The 18103-nt window shown below is 41.1% G+C and overlaps 1 protein-coding gene across 1 annotated transcript in view; it reads left to right on the top strand.

The window, feature by feature from the left end:
* LOC124775864 (1-phosphatidylinositol 4,5-bisphosphate phosphodiesterase epsilon-1-like) overlaps nucleotides 1–18103 on the top strand; it is a 447016-nt gene that overhangs the window by 352346 nt on the left and 76567 nt on the right. The window contains exons 14-16 of the mRNA XM_047250697.1: nucleotides 10328–10450; nucleotides 15095–15231; nucleotides 15396–15622. Of these exons, the coding sequence (XP_047106653.1) occupies nucleotides 10328–10450; nucleotides 15095–15231; nucleotides 15396–15622 (487 nt within the window). The remainder of the gene's footprint in view (nucleotides 1–10327; nucleotides 10451–15094; nucleotides 15232–15395; nucleotides 15623–18103) is intronic.

The raw sequence follows: 18103 nt of genomic DNA, 5'->3' as shown, positions 1-18103 counted from the left end.
CCGGGCGCGGGAAGCGAGAACGCTACCTCACGACCACGAGCTGCGGACGTGCACGATTTTGTCATCACTGCACTTGTCGCCTGTGCAGACACATGGTGTTTCGACTGCTTTGACACACTTTATCATTCGATTTCACAAAAACTATTTGGCCCAAAAATTTGATTTTTACACATCTTCTTGACTGATACCTTCCCCCCATAAATGACTTAATTTTGTTTCGAAGTTCAACGCAGTTATTGTACAGTATTAGATGTAGTAAACCGTTGCACGAAATTTTGAAGGTTTGCAGAGGTAAAAGTCCATAGCGTATACTTTCCGTATAGTCGATTTTAGTTATCACTAGAAATTTCACAAAATTACATTCTAACGAATAAAATTCATGAAGTAAGACACTTCGATATTGTTTTAAATAAAGAAATATTAAGCACTGAACAAGGCTTGAACTCAGATCCTTTCGCTTAGCATCCATACACGTTAACCATTACGCTAACGCAGCTCGTCATTCAATACATCTCCCGGAGGACTTTAAAATGTCACGCAAAATACCGACAAACACCGTTGGTATGACTATGAATTATTCACGTTTCGTCGAAGTATAATATGAAATAAACAATTACCGCTGTTCTTTATTGCGGAAAAGCGTTTTGTGAGAATGATACAAACACCTTTCCTTGCTATCGCCTGAATTAGGAGGCTTATTGCTTGTTTGGTTTAATTAATTAATAGAATATGAAGCAATTGGTATGAATAATGCTTTTTCCAAACTTTCTATAAAAGAAAGTCTGCTATCAAGACACTGCTTTTGTTCAATTACTTTATTTATTACTGAACGTTTCTAAAACTGAAGGCACTCGTCCGTGCTCTGCACTACAATCGAGCTCTGGCAACGTCGTTCTCTGTTCATTGGCTGACTGTGTTTTGTGACGTCAGATGCGCAGAACGAACCTAAACTCGGCCGCCGTCATAAATGACGCGCACTTTAATACTCTATTTGTGTCCGCTACTGGCGTTGTACGACGGCAATGCAAGAAGTAAAGCCCGCTCGGAGAAAATTAGAAACAAAATACGAAGGGTATCAAGAAAGTAGAATTTGTTTTGGTATTACAGCAGGAGCCCTCCCTTGGTTATCCGACGCAGCCTGACTGAAAATTTGTACATCTATCTGCTCATTCGACCTGTTGTCATGGCACGAACAGCATTCCACGGGGCGTTCTCCAACAGAATAACGATCGCCTACATACCACTGTTGTAACACTTAAAAACTACAATCAACATAGTCTGCGCACCAATTTAGACAGTTATTATACCAGAGAACAAGCTTTGAAACTCCATAGTCTTAAAATGCTGCCGCCTGAGGCTTCAACCAGTTATAAGCCCTCTCCCACAGTTCCGTGTCGTCGTCAAATGGCTGCATTGAGAGCCAGGTTTTCATCGTTGGAAACAGATGGAAGTCACTGAGTGCAAGAGTCGGACTGTCCGAAGGATGAGGAAGCACAGCCCACTTGAAATCGTCAAGTATTTCTCGACTCTATTTCACCTGTGTGCTCGAGCGTTGTCGTGCAAGAACAGAATTTTTGAGCCCATCTTTCCTCTCTACTCATTCTGAGTTGCTCTTCTTATTTTTTTCAAAGTCTGACAACACCTCGTACAATTTACTGTTGTGCCACGGTCTAGAAAATCGACAAGAAGCAACTTTTCCTGTACCAAAAAACAATTTCAGAGAACTTTTGCAAGCATTTTATTGGTTTTTTGAGGGAATTTGTATGCCTCCACTCTATAGACCGCAATTTTGTATAGCAGTTCGCATATCTGACGCAAGTATCGTATCCAATTACGATTCGATCAAGGAAGGAGGTACCACCTTTCGCAATAACCCAGAAAGTCAATGATGCAGTTATAAGCTTGCGGTTTTCAGTCGAGATTTTTGGTACCTGTCTCGCACAAAGTTTGTGATGGCCTAAGCTTCTGTGCAACGACATGATGCAACAAAAGTCGTGAAATTTGTGAAAAACCAAACGAGAAGCCGGCACTGTGAATTGGCGGTTTTCTTGAATCCTCTCATCGAGTTTTGCGACCATTTCACCAATCACGATGTTGGTCGTCCACCTCGCTCTTCATCGCACACTTCAACATAATGCAAAAAAATAGCTCTGAGCACTATGGGACTTAACTTCTGAGGCCATCAGTCCCCTAGAACTTAGAACTACTTAAACCTAACTAACCTAAGAACATCACACACATCCATGCCCGAGGCAGGATTCGAACCTGCGACTGTAGCGGTCGCGCGGTTCCAGACTGTAGCGCCTAGAACCGCTCGGCCACTCCGACCGGCAACATAATGCACCATTGGCGCATTCCTTCTTCAGCGATTACGTTGTTTTCGTAAACTTCACAACGTAGCTGATAAATTTCAATCGGTTTATGTTTTTTGCCAAAAAATCATTGTTACTGACCACACGACACAACTCGTGGGATTTTCTATTGCTGCACACATTTCAAATTTTTATTGTGAAATAACAGGAAACGATACAATACACTGGGGAGGATGGATGCCGACTGAACGGGCAACTCTCAGTATGGCAACGCTAGCCGCATCCATTGTTGCTGCAGGTGAAAATGTAATCTACTTTCTCGATAGCCCTCGTATTTCACGAGGGGAATTCAAAAGTAAGTTACACATTATCATGGCAGACCAAGTAACTCTTACTGAATGCTGCACTACACTCCATAGTGACACAAACGTATGACACCATTTTTCAGTATTGTCACCAAGTCTGTACAAACAACAGTCGGAACGTTCTACCAATCGTTCAGTTCCTCGACGACAGAAATCCACTCCCTCATCACGGAGCCATTCGCTGTGTCAAAGTCCTCCTCCTTGGAAAATTTCTTTCCCCAAAATATTCTTTCAACCAGCTGAAAAAAAAACCAAATCGTAAGGTGCAAAATCTTGCCTCCAGTATCAGAATCCTCCACATCTCTGCGGTCTTCGTCAAAGTAATGGCACCATTTCAGTACGGCTGGACGCGAAATTGCCTTTAGACCATATGTTACTGGCATTTCTCGGTGAATTTGTATTCAGTTTAAACGTTTTACCCATAATAACCGTACTGTCCTGGGTGCTTCAACTGTGGAGTACGTTTCCAGTTTCTGCGCCGCTTCACTTCCACACCGTGATGCATCTGTTATCCGTACTGCAGTAGAACAGTGTCTGCAGGAAACCCGCAACATGTACTCTCTTCTGACAATGCACCGCTCTTGTTGCGTAATGGACTTGGCGTGCACGTCCACTTTCAATTATAATGAAGAAAATAAATATCTGGATCCTCGGTATGTTTTATTTGGGTAACAGCTTATTCAAGTAAAACATGCCGCATAACCCAACGTTGAATTTCTTCTTCATGATTATTTTATTTGTCTGCACAATCATCTACGACATTTAAGCATTTACCTTTCCGATTCCCGTGTCGTAGCCAGAGGCAGTCGATACACAATCTGACCAAAAGCCTCCCGACACCCCTATACAATTCGAAATTGACCACTAAATGCCACGAGATCTGGACCCATTGGCATGAAAGGCCATGGGATTATTGTGCTGTCAGTAGAGAAGCAGTAACATGGGAAGGAATATTGGACGGGGGAACTCAATGACACAATGAAGGCTTTCACGACCGGATGTTTCAGCCACTGAGAATTTTTCCGGGTTTTATGGCCGTGGTCCATGGAACTCTTCAATCCCTGACGTTTCGTCCAAGGCTACATTGGACATCTTCGGAGGTGCTCCTGGTTTTGCTGAGTCTTGCCGTCGGGGATTGAAGAGTTCCGTGGACCATGGCCATCCAATCCGGAAAAATTCTCAGTAGCTGGAACTCAATGACATCTAACACAGCCTACACATTGGATGTCACCTGACTAACAAATCCCATCACAGTCAGTTCTGCATTTCTAAAGCTGCCCAAGTGGAATGTTAGTAATGTGATTGTGAAGTGGAAGCACAAAGGATCTACCACTAGTAAACCAAGACTAGGCAGACTCCATGAACTAACTGACAGGGACCGCCGAGGATTTCAGAGTGTGGTTGTAAAAACTCTTACGAAATCATTGGAAGGAATCACTCCTCAGCTCCAAAGTTCTACCTGCAGTCCAGCAGCACAAAGACTGCAAAAGGAGTTAAAAAGAATATGGTGCAGTGATCGAGCAGCTTCTCACAAGACACACAGTTCTGTAGTCAGTCTAAGCGACACTTGAGGCGATGTAAAGAGGATGCCCCTGGACAGTGGATGACTGGAATCGAGTGTGTATGATTGAAGAATCACGACAGGCTCATACCCTGTACCAATCCTATGCAAGGATTTCGGGTATAGCGAATGCATGGAGAATTCGAAACCAGAACAGCTGTTAGCATGGTGACATAAAATTAGACATCTTAGGTGTTGCGAAACAACTCAAATCACTTAAGCAAGGCAAGTCTTCCGCTCCAGATGGTATACCAGTCAGCTTCCTTTCAGAGTATGCAGACACAATAGCGCCTCTCTCAGCTATCATACACAACCGCTCACTTGACGAAAGGTCTATTCCCAAAGACTGGAAAGTAGCACAGGTCACACCAATGTTCAAGAAAGGAAGTAGCAGTAACCCATTGAGTTACAGACCCATATCACTGACCTCAATTTGCAGTAGGATTTTGGAGCATATACTGTACTCGAACATTATGAATCATCTTGAAGAAAATGACTTATTGATACATAACCAACACGGATTCAGAAAATATCGTTCTTATGCAACACAGCTAGCTCTTTATTCCCATGAAGTAATGAGTGGTGCCGACAACGGATCTCAGATCGATTCCTTATTCCTGGATTTCCAGAAGGCTTTTGATACTGTTCTCCACAAGCGACTAATAATCAAATTGCGTGCATGTGGAGTATCGTTTCAGCTTTGTGATTAGATTCGTGATTTCCTCTCAGAGAGGTCACAGTTCGTAGTGATAGACGGTAAATCATCGCTACACAAATGATCTAGGTGATAATACGAGCAGTCCCCTTAGATTGTGTGCAGATGATGCTGTAATTTACCATCTAGTAAAATCATCAGACGATCAATTCCAATTACAAAATGATCTAGAGAGAATTTCTGTTTGGTGCGAAAAGTGGCAATTGGCACTAAACAAAGAAAAGTGCGAGGTCATCCAATGGGTACTAAAAGAAATCCGATAAATTTTTGGTATACGATAAATTGCACAAATATAAGGGCTGTAAATTCGACAAAATACCTAGGAATTACGAGAAACTTAAATTGGAAAGACCACATAGATAATATTGTTGTGAAGGCGAAATAAAGACTGCGCTTTGTTGGCAGAACACTTAGAAGATGCGACAAACCCACTAAACAGACAGGCTACATTACACTTGTCCGTCCTCTGCTGGAATACTGCTGCGCGGTATGGGATCCTTACCAGGTAGGATTGACGGGGGACATCGATGGAGTACAGGGAAGGGCAAGTCGTTTAGTGTTATCGAGCAATGGGGGTGAGATTGTCACTGATATGATACGCGAGTTGGGGTGCCAGTCACTGAAACAAAGGAGGTTTTCTTTCCGGCGAGATCTATTTACGAAATTTCAATCACCAACTATCTCTTCCGAATGCGAAAATACTTTGTTGACACCCACCTACGTAGGGAGAAATGATAAATAAAATAAGAGAAATCAGAGCTCGAACGGAAAGATTTAAGTGTTCCTTTTTCCACGCGCCGTTAGAGAGTGGAATGGTAGAGAAGTAGTAAGAAAATGGTTTTATGAACCCTCTAACCCTCCGCCAGGCACTTAAGTGTGAATTGCAGAGTGACGATGTAGATGTAGAACGTTACTTACCAGTATGTGTGTTGCCAACAGTGAAGCGTGGAGGAGATGGTGTTACAGAATGGGGATAGTTTTTGTGGGTAAGAAAACACTAATTAGGAAAGGCTATGAATAAATTTTACTGCGTACAAGAGACTACAATTCAGAAAGGATGATTGTTCGCGTCAGCATGAGAATGGGACCTGTCACAAAGAAGCTTATTTGAGGCAATGGTTTGCGGATAATAACATTCTTGAAATGGACTGGCCTGCCCAGAGACCCGACCTGAAACCAATGGTACCTCTGGAGCGAATTAGAACGTCGACTTCGCTTGAGACCTCAGCGTTCAATATCAGCCTTCTCTGGTTTCGGCTCTTCAGAAAGATTGGAGTGGCATTCCTCCACAGACATTCAAACACTTCATGTCCACAGCAAATTTCAAGCGCCATTTTAATGTCCTGTTATTTTTTATCAGAGAGTGTGTACTAGAGCCCTTACTGATACTATGGTTTATCAGATCAAGTTTTGTGTGGTTGACGTCTGACCAACAATATGTACACCGTAATTTCGGACCTGATATCAGGGTGCCTGCTCTGCACCGACGGTTCAGACACGGCATTTTCTTAGTAACTGTACTGTTTTGTCGCTTGAACTGAGATGCGCTGTAATGCTCTTCATATTTTTTGTTGTCTTGTTGATGCTATAATATCTTTTTCTGGTTTGCTTGCCGTCACATGGAAAGTTTCAAAAATCGATTCACGCCTTGGTGTGAGCCGTTGTCACGTCAGTATTTTCGTAAATTGATATGCATTGCAAGGTGGGCATATAATGTGAGTTTGGTTACATATTTGGAGGTATCAATTCTATGATCGATTTGATGCCATCTGCCACGACATCCTCTCCGTTTCCTACCACTACATCTCAGTGTAGCACTTGCACCAACACCCTTGATTATTTGCTGGATGTATTCCAGCCTCTGTCTCCCTCTACAGTTCCTACCCTGAACAGCTACCTCTTGTACCACAGACTTTATTCCGTGATGCCTTAACATACATCTTATCAGCCTGCCCCTCCATCTTGTCAGTGTCCTGTATATGCTCCTTTCCTCGCAGATTCTGTGCAGAACCTAATTTCTTATCTTACGTTACTAAACCACTGCAAAATGCCGGACATTCTTTGCATTTTATCCTTATTTTCGGCATCTGGGAAGTACAATTCAGCTATCCTTTTCATATGAATTGCTCATGTTTTACAGTTTCTTTCCCAAATCCGATAAATTCGCTGTAGGTTTCACTTTCCGACACATCTGTAACAGAGCTGTGTAGGCTTCGTTCTGTACGTACCAGGTGCGATACTGGATACTGAGGTTGATCTGCTCCCCTCTCTCCATCGCTTGTGGGCATTTTCGTCCTCTACCGATACTGCGCTCGTGTCCACCAGCAGACAGAACGGGTGGGTAGTCGGGCCGATCGGCCTGGCCGAGAAGTTTGGCCGTCAGGACCATCCGATATCGGCAGTCCCGTTATTTATTCGGCGACTAGCCTACACACGGCACGATATTGAGACCGAACACGTCGTAACCAATATCGAGTCCAACAACTCGCGCCATCTATAGGGGCTTTAAGCCAGATGATCTAATGCTTCACCTCAGAATCAGTTTCAGAACTCCTTGAGCGTCATCAAAACGCTGGCTTGCACAAGTCACTTGTCTCTTCAAATCATCTGTAACGAGAGGGTCAGATTCGTCATGCATGTTTGTTTGTCGATCGTTCTACATTTCGTATCACTTCATTCCATTTCTTTCGTTCTTTACTATGTCATCTTGTATTTAACGTAAGACATTCAGAAACTGAATGACCCCTCTCAGTATTCAGTCGACGAGGCTTTGTATCACTGAATTCATTGCCAATAGTGACAGAATATACAATAATGTCTTTGTTCGGCTTACATTCATGCTACATTGAGATAAGGTGCCAAGGAAACAACACGGTCTTGGACAGATGCCTGACGTCAATTTGCGCATTTGGATTGCGCACTAGGCCATTACTTTCTGGGTTACCTTCGTAAAAATTAAACTGTCCAGACTCAGGTTTCACAGTGGAATGCTTCTCAGTTTCGCTTCTTCCAGAAAATATATATAAATTATTTGTAGTACACAGGATGTTACAAAACGACAGCGACAAACTTCGACAGGTTGTAAATAGTGTCTTGAGGAACAAATTAAGGACAGAAACCCGTGTCCGGAAACGTCGTCCAACTGCGCTACAAAGCGTCGAAGTTACAGGCTCTGGCGCCTGCCGTTAGGCCACCCGTTCGGCAATAAACGTTCCTTTGTACGCTGACGGAACATTGGTGGAACGTCTCGCAATGTTGTTTGTTGTTCACTGATGGTGACTGATTGGCACGATCGACACTGGATAGGATGGAGTTAGCTGATGCGTAGACAGACCTTGTCTCATATGAATGCGACTGTCAGTTGCGTCGGTGGATGACGGTCTCGGATACTGGTTTGCATCTGCAGCTTATTTTTCTCCTTTATACCGAAAAACGTTGAGGATTTTAGAAGGTTCCAGGAGGAAAATAATCTGCGGATAGATCCGTGTCTGAAGCCGGCATCCAGCGAGGCAACAGAGAATCGTATACATAGGGGACAAGGCCTGTCTACACAGCAGGTAACTTCACTTTCTCCATTTTCGATCACGGCAGTCAGTCGCGATCACTGAATGATAATCAACGTTGCGAGACGTTCCGCCTATGGTCCGGCAGTGCACAAAGTCACATTTGCTGTCGAAGTGGTGTCCTAACAGCAGGCGCCGGCGCCTATAACTTCGACGCTAAGTAGCGTCGTTGGATGACGTTTCCGAACACGAGTTTTTTTCAGTTTGTTCATCAGACACGCTCTACATTACCTCCAAGTTTGTCGGTATCGTTTTGTAATACCCTGTATATGCCTTCTATCAACGACGAAATTCCGTACTGTCTCCTACAGAACAAACAACAATATTATCGAATACGTGGCCAGCTTTGATTGGAGTCAAGACTTCTTTGCGCACAGAACTCAACACGTTATTCTTAATTAAAGAGAAATTGTCAGACGTGCACGAAACTTTGGACGTACCCCTCGGAAGTGTCGTAATATGCAGCTTGAAAGAGAACTCCACCGACAATACTCTGTAAGGTGTTCGGGAATGTTTTCTGAGCATTTTGGCATAGGGGGCTCTTGGTCTCCAGTGGTTCGCTACAGAGTAATTGTATTTGGACTGATTTCTTAATGGCTCTGAGCACCATGGGACTTAACATCTGAGGTCATCAGTCCCCTAGACTTAGAACTACGTAAACCTAACTAACATAAGAACATCACACACATCCATGCCCGAGGCAGGATTCGAACCTGCGACCGTAGCAGGAGCACGGTTACGGATTGAAGCGCCTAGAATCGCTCGGCCACAACGGCCGGCCTCTGATTTCTTACCCCTATTCATCTTTGCGTATCTGCTCACTGAAAATATCTGCACAACAGCGCTATACGCGCTGTTTGCCTTGCTTGGAAACAAACTTGTTTCTTTCGCTCACGATGATTGCTGTTGTAAACTGTAACGGCCAGTTTTCTCTTCGGCTTCAAGCTGGCATTCCGTTCTGCTTTGTTCTGTTTCGGGTTTGTTTTTTCCGGTGAGGTTGGTTGTACGTTAAGAGTGATACCTATCAGTATTGATAGGTTTACTGGTGAAGAGTTGGTCGGTGTGCACTTTCTGTGTGAGTCCACTGACCGTAGCGGAAGAGCGGCACAGGGACGAAGCGTTGAACAGTTCCTGCAGCGCCACGGTACTGAGGGTTGCATTACTCTGCGTTCTGTGTTGTACGAGACTGCGATCCCGAACAAGGACGTACGGATCGAGAGGTTCATGCCCGAAAAACATACCCAAAATTTTTCATAATATTGTCTACTTTTGCTTCCTGAATCTCACAGTTCGATATCTGACGAAGACTATCCAATTTTGGCATCTGACAATGGAAATTGCGTCATTGGCCGGGTGGCCCCTTGCGGGGCAGGTCCGGCCGCCTTGGTGCAGGTCTTGTTGCAGTCGACGCCACATTGGGCGACCTGCGCGCCGGATGGGGATGAAATGATGATGAATACAGCACAACACCCAGTCCCTGAGCGGAGAAAATCCCCGACCCAGCCGGGAATCGAACCCGGGCTGGTAGGATGGCAATCCGTCACGCTGATCACTCAGCTATCGGGGCTTGGCATCTGACGAATCCTACTTAATGAACATAAATAAGTACTTGGAGTAATCCTGTGAGATATGAAATGACATTAATTAAACGAGGGAAATGCTGTCTTCAAACGAATTTAAATAAGATTTTCCAAGTGATGCTTTCAATGTAGAAGCTTAACCTTTACATTTCTTGACTCTCAATTACATCAGATGTCTCATAACATTCCGAATGTACTGCTAACATGATAATCTTGTTTTTCGTTTCACAGGGATCGAGGGAAGTCCACTCTTCCCGAACAGATATGGCAGATGCGACATTTCAGAGCTGGGTCCATCACTCACGAAACACAGCTGGACTTCGTTGACTTTGTGGCTCTTTTTCGTTCGTTCAGGTAAACGTAGTGTGATTTGATATTATTTTATATAACTTAGCCCAATATCTGACGAGACACCTCTTCTTGATTCCCTCTCGCTTTGTAGCTTTTACTTTCCGAAATCTCAAACTATAGCTGAAGAGTAAACAAGGTAATCATTTTCAAATTTTGTTGTCGTATCGCCCACAGTTGCCTATAATTTTGCGGTATGTGGATAATTTACACTTTGTGTGCCGTGTAATTCTAACTGAAAGAAACGGTGTTTTTTTTTTTTTTTTTGCCATACGTGTTTCGTCTTGATTCTTTGCAAGGCGTCTTAAATGGCCTGGAACTTGTACACATTCTTGTTTATACTATTTAGTTTACGTTTAGGATGTTGTCTATATAGGTTACAAACAGTTGTGGCACTTTTTGATCCTCTGTGCTGCAGTAATAATTTGAAGTTCTATTTACAGATTTCGTGGATATTGACGTATATGTTGTGTTTTTGTTCCTTTGTTATCGCTGTTCTGCTTCACGTAATTGCCATTTGAAATTTTATTTTCTCCTTCTTATAACTGTAATTTGAAATTTTGTTACAGAATCTCTGCAAAACTTAGTAAAAGAAAGACACGATAAAAATCATTCCACTTGTACTCTCTCTCTCTCTCTCTCTCTCTCTCTCTCTCTCTCTGTCACACACACACACACACACACACACACACACACACACACACACACACACACACACACACCGTTATTAATAAAAAATAATATTATCACCTAATCATACCAAAACAAAACAAGTACTATTTGGCACACACACACACCCACACACATACACACACGCACAATTGCAAACACAAACGGATTACAGATACCACAAAAACACATTCATTATCTGGAGTAACATTCGACAGTTGGCAATAACATTAGACAATTGGCAACGTCAACCAAAACATAACATCAAAAAAACTCTTCAGTTTCTAGTGCTGTGAAGTCTAAGAAGCAAAATTTCAAACGGTACTTGTAAGAAGCAGGGCAGCGATAACAAAGGAACAAAATCACAACATGTAGATCATCATCAACGAAATCTGTAAGTGGAACGTTAAGTTATTACTGCATCGTAGAAATGCAAAAAGTACCAGAACTGTTTGCAACCTATGTATACAACGTTCTAAATGTAAACTATGTAGTGTAAACAAAAATATGTATGTATTCCAAGCCACTGAAGATGTTTGCAAAGAATAAAGCGATATGCGCATGGCACAAAAATTGTGTTTCATTCAGTTGTAATTAGAAGATCCACGAAGTAAAAATTATCAACATACTGTAACTGTAATAATTGTTACACACCATTTCTTCAGTATATTTTGTCAATAATGATATCGTATGTAACTGCAGACTTGTTGCCCAAATAAAAATATTCAAGTGTCAATGTGTAAAATAATTCTTACTGAATTTGTGTGTTGATCCTGATAATAGAAAAGCGGATCTCATGCAGTAAATTGTAGTAGCATATGCAAGCAACTGCACAAGGGAAAGCCATAAAAACTGTTTGGTCGGCCCGTAATGGATACCAAGGAGTTAGTGGAGCTATGACAGAGAGCACAAGAATGAAATCCGCAAGTGGTGTATCATAACCTTTGTTTTACTTAATTCGGTTTCTAATGACAAATCCAAGTCACCAAACAGTACAAGTCCGTGAGTCAGGTCAAGTCCACAGATACACTGCAGATCGGAGGCTGTGTGTCGAGGCGCCAAAAACAGACTGCAAGCTAGACTGGCCAGGTGCGAAGTGCGGCGTCCGATTGGCGGTGCAATCACTTCTGAACGTGGTCTGGCTTGGCTTGGTACCGGTGTCGAAGGATGCCACAAAAACTAGTTGGTAATAAGCAATGAGGAATGCAGAGAAATAGGAAAGTACAGTTACAAATGGTAAAACAGCAATAACAACAACTAGTACAATAGTCAATATGAATGAACTCTATAGCAAGAGTGGATGTCATTAAAAATAATACTGTACACCGAGATACAGTTTGACGTATCACTTAGCTGTTGAGCTGATTACAAAAGAGCGAGGTACAGATTACAAAGGGAAAGGGAAGACAAGAAAAGAGAAAAGAATAAGGAATAAACTACGAATAACACGAATCTGTTTATAAAATCTGTCCCAAGATATTTATATAAATAAATAAAAATAACCTAAATTATAGTAGAAACAACAAAGTATACCAACAGCTCTGAACCAAGAGCTTTCTTAACTTGGAGAAAGTCAGCTAAATTTGTCGGTTTTGGAATGAAGAAAAGTTCTGTCACATTGCACGTAGTTCTGTGATCAAGCTTGACAAATGTTTTATACACACATAAAATAGGTAGACAACAAGCCGACACTACAGAAAAATAACCGTTTATGGCGTATTTTGGTCAAGGAATGATTTTACGGGAAACTGAAGAAACTGCCTGTCTTTGAAGATAAAAATATTGACTAAATTTTAGTCCTGCTTTTTACGAACCAACAGATAGTGCGAACTCATTCTTCATACAAAATTTGATACTTTTGGTTAAAGGGAATTACGAAACACTACTCTTCAGAAAAAAGAAAACAGAATGAACTTGTTTTGAGAACGAATTTAAATAAGTTACGTGCAAATCAAGTCACATTTACGTCAACGGCCCAGATCTTGAGATTACTACAAGAACTATCAGTAAGAGATAAAGGAACTGTGTCGTTCAGGCTCATGTAGAACTTTACATATTTTTGGACAAGCATCTGTATCCATCGGCCTGAATAAGTTGAACAGAAAAATGATTGCTACATAGAAAAAAATCAGTCCCAATTAATGAGTTGTCTTTACAGTCAAGAGCAAACCAGCTGCTACGCTTCCGCTGTTAGACGCCTTAGTTCCCTAGTGGAGAGTTTTTAAGATTTTGCCAGGGAAGGAGATATTTAACCACTAAAATAATGTAGCCGAGACTCTAATGAAGATTATATTTAATGTCCAGAAGCGTAAGCCTCTCCTTATCGGCTGCACGTGAATATAAGGGATTGGTAAGTACAGTCGTATTAGGCACTTTGTAATTAACAATAACACACGAAAGATGTTGGTCTGCGGCGTATGCCTTCGCCAACGCATCTTATGATTTCCCCGTCAGTCATATTACATTCGAAAAATCGTGAGCCAAGTACTCTCTGCCTGATAATTAATAATACGTTAGTTAGAATATGACTGAAAATAACCTTCAACAGGATCCTGAATTTAAAAGATATTTGGGACTATAAACTGATAAATAATATGAAATGAAACACACACTGCCACACTGTTATTTATACTATCCTTGCAAAGCATAACGTGAAACTGAACTGTGAAATGGAAGACTTGCTCACCTGTGAGCTCTAAACAAACTGTCTGTAGCTAAAACTTCATCACGCGAACAGTACGCCATCAGCGTGAGCGAAAATAAGCAAACATGTGCCTTGGCTAACATCGAAAATAGTGCAGATTCTCAGCCAAGCGTCAGAATGACTTTCCCACTGTGATATAGCAGCATCTTGTTTTGAGAACGCAGTACCACGATCATTCTAAATAACTTCACAGGCGAAAATTATACTTTTTCACACTGCAAGGTACATTACCTCATCGACAAATAGCTTACCTGTATCTGTGCGAAGCTAAAAACCAACTACTGTTCAGAAATTACTTCGGGAACTCACCGCAATGTCCTCAAGCATTATCACTTGTAAAAGTATTTGTTATGTCCGAGGCTAACATATTGCGAAGCATTAATACACGCGTCCTTACATGACGGAGTCAGACTGCGCGCCAAAGCGTTAGGTGACGCACACACGCCACCTATGTGCAGTTCGGCGACGTAAACGATAAAAGCCAATCTCAAATTTACTAAGTAATGAATTAAAGTTTGTTGTGACAGTGAAATTTACCTAATTAGTTCACATTCTCAATTTTCTTCTTCAGCTTTTGTTCAGCTCAATTCTCTGTAACATGTAGGGTGAATAAAATACTATAATTTCCTTATGACTGCGATATCTCTCTGTATTGAACAGCACACCTCCTGTAGAGGTTCCCCTTGCACAGATACGTCCCGCACGTTTTTCACGCCTTGGGAGATCTACATGCGCCAAGAACCTTCTGGACCATTCTCGAAAGAAGCTTATTTCTCGTGCACCTTACACTCCAATCGTTTTCGGCCACGTGTGTTGGCGGAGCCTTTTCTACGCAACGTTTACGTATGCGTGCGCACGTCCTTTCTTGTGCTCTTTGCCATTATTACTATTAAAATTTAAAAAAGAAATAGATTGAGAAAAACATAGCATCATTATGTCACCTTATGTGTGGCATGATTCTTTTGAATTAAATTTAGGTGAAGCCTTTAGTTGTCCCTGTTATTGACAGCAATTTAATTGAATCAATATTATTTACTCTGACATAAGAAAATAAAAAAGGGAGTAGGAGATATTTATACAGTTCTACAGCGTGGTTGCCATGCTACAAATCTGCCATACACGATTAGCCACAATACAGACGAAAAATTGTAGCAGATTTTTCATGTTTCATACCTCTGCGTTAAAAGAAAGAAATTCCAATTCTCAATCAGATTCGTTCCTGGACAGTCCTTATCATTTTTCAAACGATTCTGACAACTTAATTTTCTTCATTTCAGCTTAAGAGCAAGGAAGGATTTGCGAGACTTGTTCGATCAACTGGCTATAACATGCAGAAGTATGTCCGACAGTTCTCTTAATGATGGCAGTCTGAAGAGTTCTCCTGAACACCTAATGAAACCTCCTCAGAAAATAGGTAAGCTGCACACAAGAGTTTGCGTTTCTTTGTTTAACAATGTATCTCTGACTGCCGTTTCCACTGCAGAGCAAAATGCTACATTTGCATGCCACGGTTTGAATGTGAAAAGTTTGCATGTTAGACGAAATGTTTGTGGGAAACTTAAGTTCTGCATTTCACAGGACTGCTCACAAGAAACAGCTCCTTGGATCTTTACGAGTACCGAAGCTCTGGGACCCTACAAAAGAAGAAAATCTTCGACGCGATAGCAACGGCTAGTATTGTAACCAACTGTGCCGGAATGGACACCTCGAAATCACAAGTGATAACTATGCAGACGTTTTCAAAATTTTTAGAAACCCGCCAAATGGAGCAGAGGACAGAAGACGAAATAAAAGCGTTAATACAGGTGAGTATTTAATGTTTCTGTTCTATCTGTTTCCCGTTTCCTTTGAAACGACAACACAAACACAGCTAAAGCGTATCAAATTAATTTGGTCCTCTGTGTACGAGAGCGTGCTGGAAAGGAATGCCTCCGATTTTTTTCATGTGGAAATTTAAAATCTTGAATTATTCAACTTAAGTTGCCGAAGAGTCAGTGATACAGAAGGCATACTATACTTTGCCGAAAACCTTGCACTACATTGTAATAAAGCGCCAGGCAGGAATCGTTTGTACAGAAGCACTTTTAACTGCTGAATATTTCACCAAAAGTTTTTTTACGTAATTCACTGACAGTGAACAATACTACTTTATAGTTTGCGACATAGAACAATTATTTCTCCAACTTCATCCCTGGTGTCTGTAGGTATTACATGTCCTCTAGAGAAGTGAACTATTATATCTGAATCGGTGCTAACGACCATGGGCTACGTCAATGATCCTCTTGACAGCTGTATTTCTGAGAAATGTGATTCCTTTCGTTCCTCCCACCAAAGAGGATACATCTATTTCAATATTTATATAAAAAGTCTACTGCGTTAATTTCTATAATCGCCTTAGCTTCCATTTCAGGAAGTGGAACCAGCATTTCTTCTAAATGAAAGGAATATTTATGGTCTTTGATGAAGTCTCCAACAGCGTGGATCACTTTCAGGCAGGTTTGAAACATGCAGTATCAAGACAAACGTGAACAATTATAACAGAACTACTTTCTCAGACGCTTTATTTTTCATCATGCCATCGATCTTGAACTAAGAATGTTTGTAGAAGCGAACTACAGTGATGACATATATTAAATCTTCGGCAGAGCAAATAACAGGCTTTGAGTTGTTGGTATGATACTGACAAACCGCAATTATTTACCAAAGGGACTGATAAGAACTACGATAAATTACTACTCAGCTAAATGGAATTCACATCAGGTTCGACAAATGCGGAAATGATCTTTGGTCTACTCTAAGAAACGGTTACTTATCTATTTAGCTGGAAGGTTACGTAAATGCTGAAAAACAGAAACTACAGATATTCGGAAAAAGACGCAAACGGCTTCATGGTGTCTTACTTAGATAAAACCAAGATCCTATTGTTAGGGCTGTTGCTGGTAACATTCATAAGATCCATAAAAGTCCATAGAGCTTAAATCGCGGCAGTATCCTCTTATGCAACATTATATTAGCACTCGCACTATCAAAGCCCTATTCATAAAGGAAATCGAAATATGCATGTTATAATGAAGTGCTTCTCTCGGGCACTTTATACTGTTTTACGGATTACAGAGGAGGGTCATTACCTTTCTACACTTTAACTTATTTACTGTTTGCGTGATCATGAAACTAAATAACTGAAAATATTGTTGCTGGAAGTAAAACGTCGATTTGTGAAAAGTATATGGCGTTTTAATCCACGTACAGTAGCTATCCGAAAACTGTTGAAATGTGGCATATTAAAAAATCAATAATATTGGCTTATAGTTTGCTGCCAGTTTCCGTTTAAGGGCTGAAAATGGGGAATAATTATTCGCTGGTGAGAAAAGTATAAGATATCTCCTTCATTGAAGTATCGTCGTCGCTACACTTTAACACAGTTTAAAAAATAATTTTGTAATGATTAATAGTCTTCCTCTGTGTTTTTGCATGTGAACCGTCAAAATAGGGGACCAGAAGATAGTGCTGTATCCCTTATACCGGTGTTCAGTTAATACAGAACTCTAAGCTCATAATAGCTGAAAGTGACAATTACAGAATACAATACTTCCATGAAAAACAGACAAGTAAAATACGTGTCAGAAAATGGAAATTAAAAGACAAAACCAAAATAGAAGGAATGTGATCAAACTGCCTCTTGAATATAAGTTTAATTTTCAAAATGTACGAGGAAAATTGCTATGATAATACAAAGTGATAAAGTCGATAGTAAAATACACCACGTTTAGACAAACGGTATGATCCAAAAGAAATTAGAACAACGATTAGAGACAGAGATGAAATTTTAAAAACTTCGTCTTATGGCAATGGTAAGAACTGTATAGCTCGAGAAAAGCTGTTAGAACGTGTTAAGAGTGGTGACGCAAGAGTGGTAAAAGCAAGAACTACAGTTGACATTTCTTGCTTGTAATTCCCCATGTTCGATGAGAGAAACACCCAAGGGTATCATGTTGATATAAATTGACCTGTGTATGAGAACACTATAGTTACGATGCAATGGATCACTTGCAGGACATTTCTCTTCTGTCTGTAGGTAATAATTGGAAAGGTGTGATCAGTTCTTCTGTAGGGAATTACTAGAGCTTATAATGGATTATACTGTAAATGATGAAAGTATGTGAATGCAGCTTGCCGCTAACTTGGTGTAATGTCTCTCACACATAAACCTGTACAGTAAAGTAAGGGCCTCCTGTTTTATCTTTAGGCTGATCCGTGATAAGACAGGCAAACAATTATACTAATGG

This window comes from Schistocerca piceifrons, chromosome 2 (assembly GCF_021461385.2).
Source record: "Schistocerca piceifrons isolate TAMUIC-IGC-003096 chromosome 2, iqSchPice1.1, whole genome shotgun sequence".
NCBI lineage: Eukaryota > Metazoa > Arthropoda > Insecta > Orthoptera > Acrididae > Schistocerca > Schistocerca piceifrons.
The sequence above is the reverse complement of the archived record's forward strand: the minus strand, read 5'-3'. Positions and strand labels throughout refer to the sequence as shown.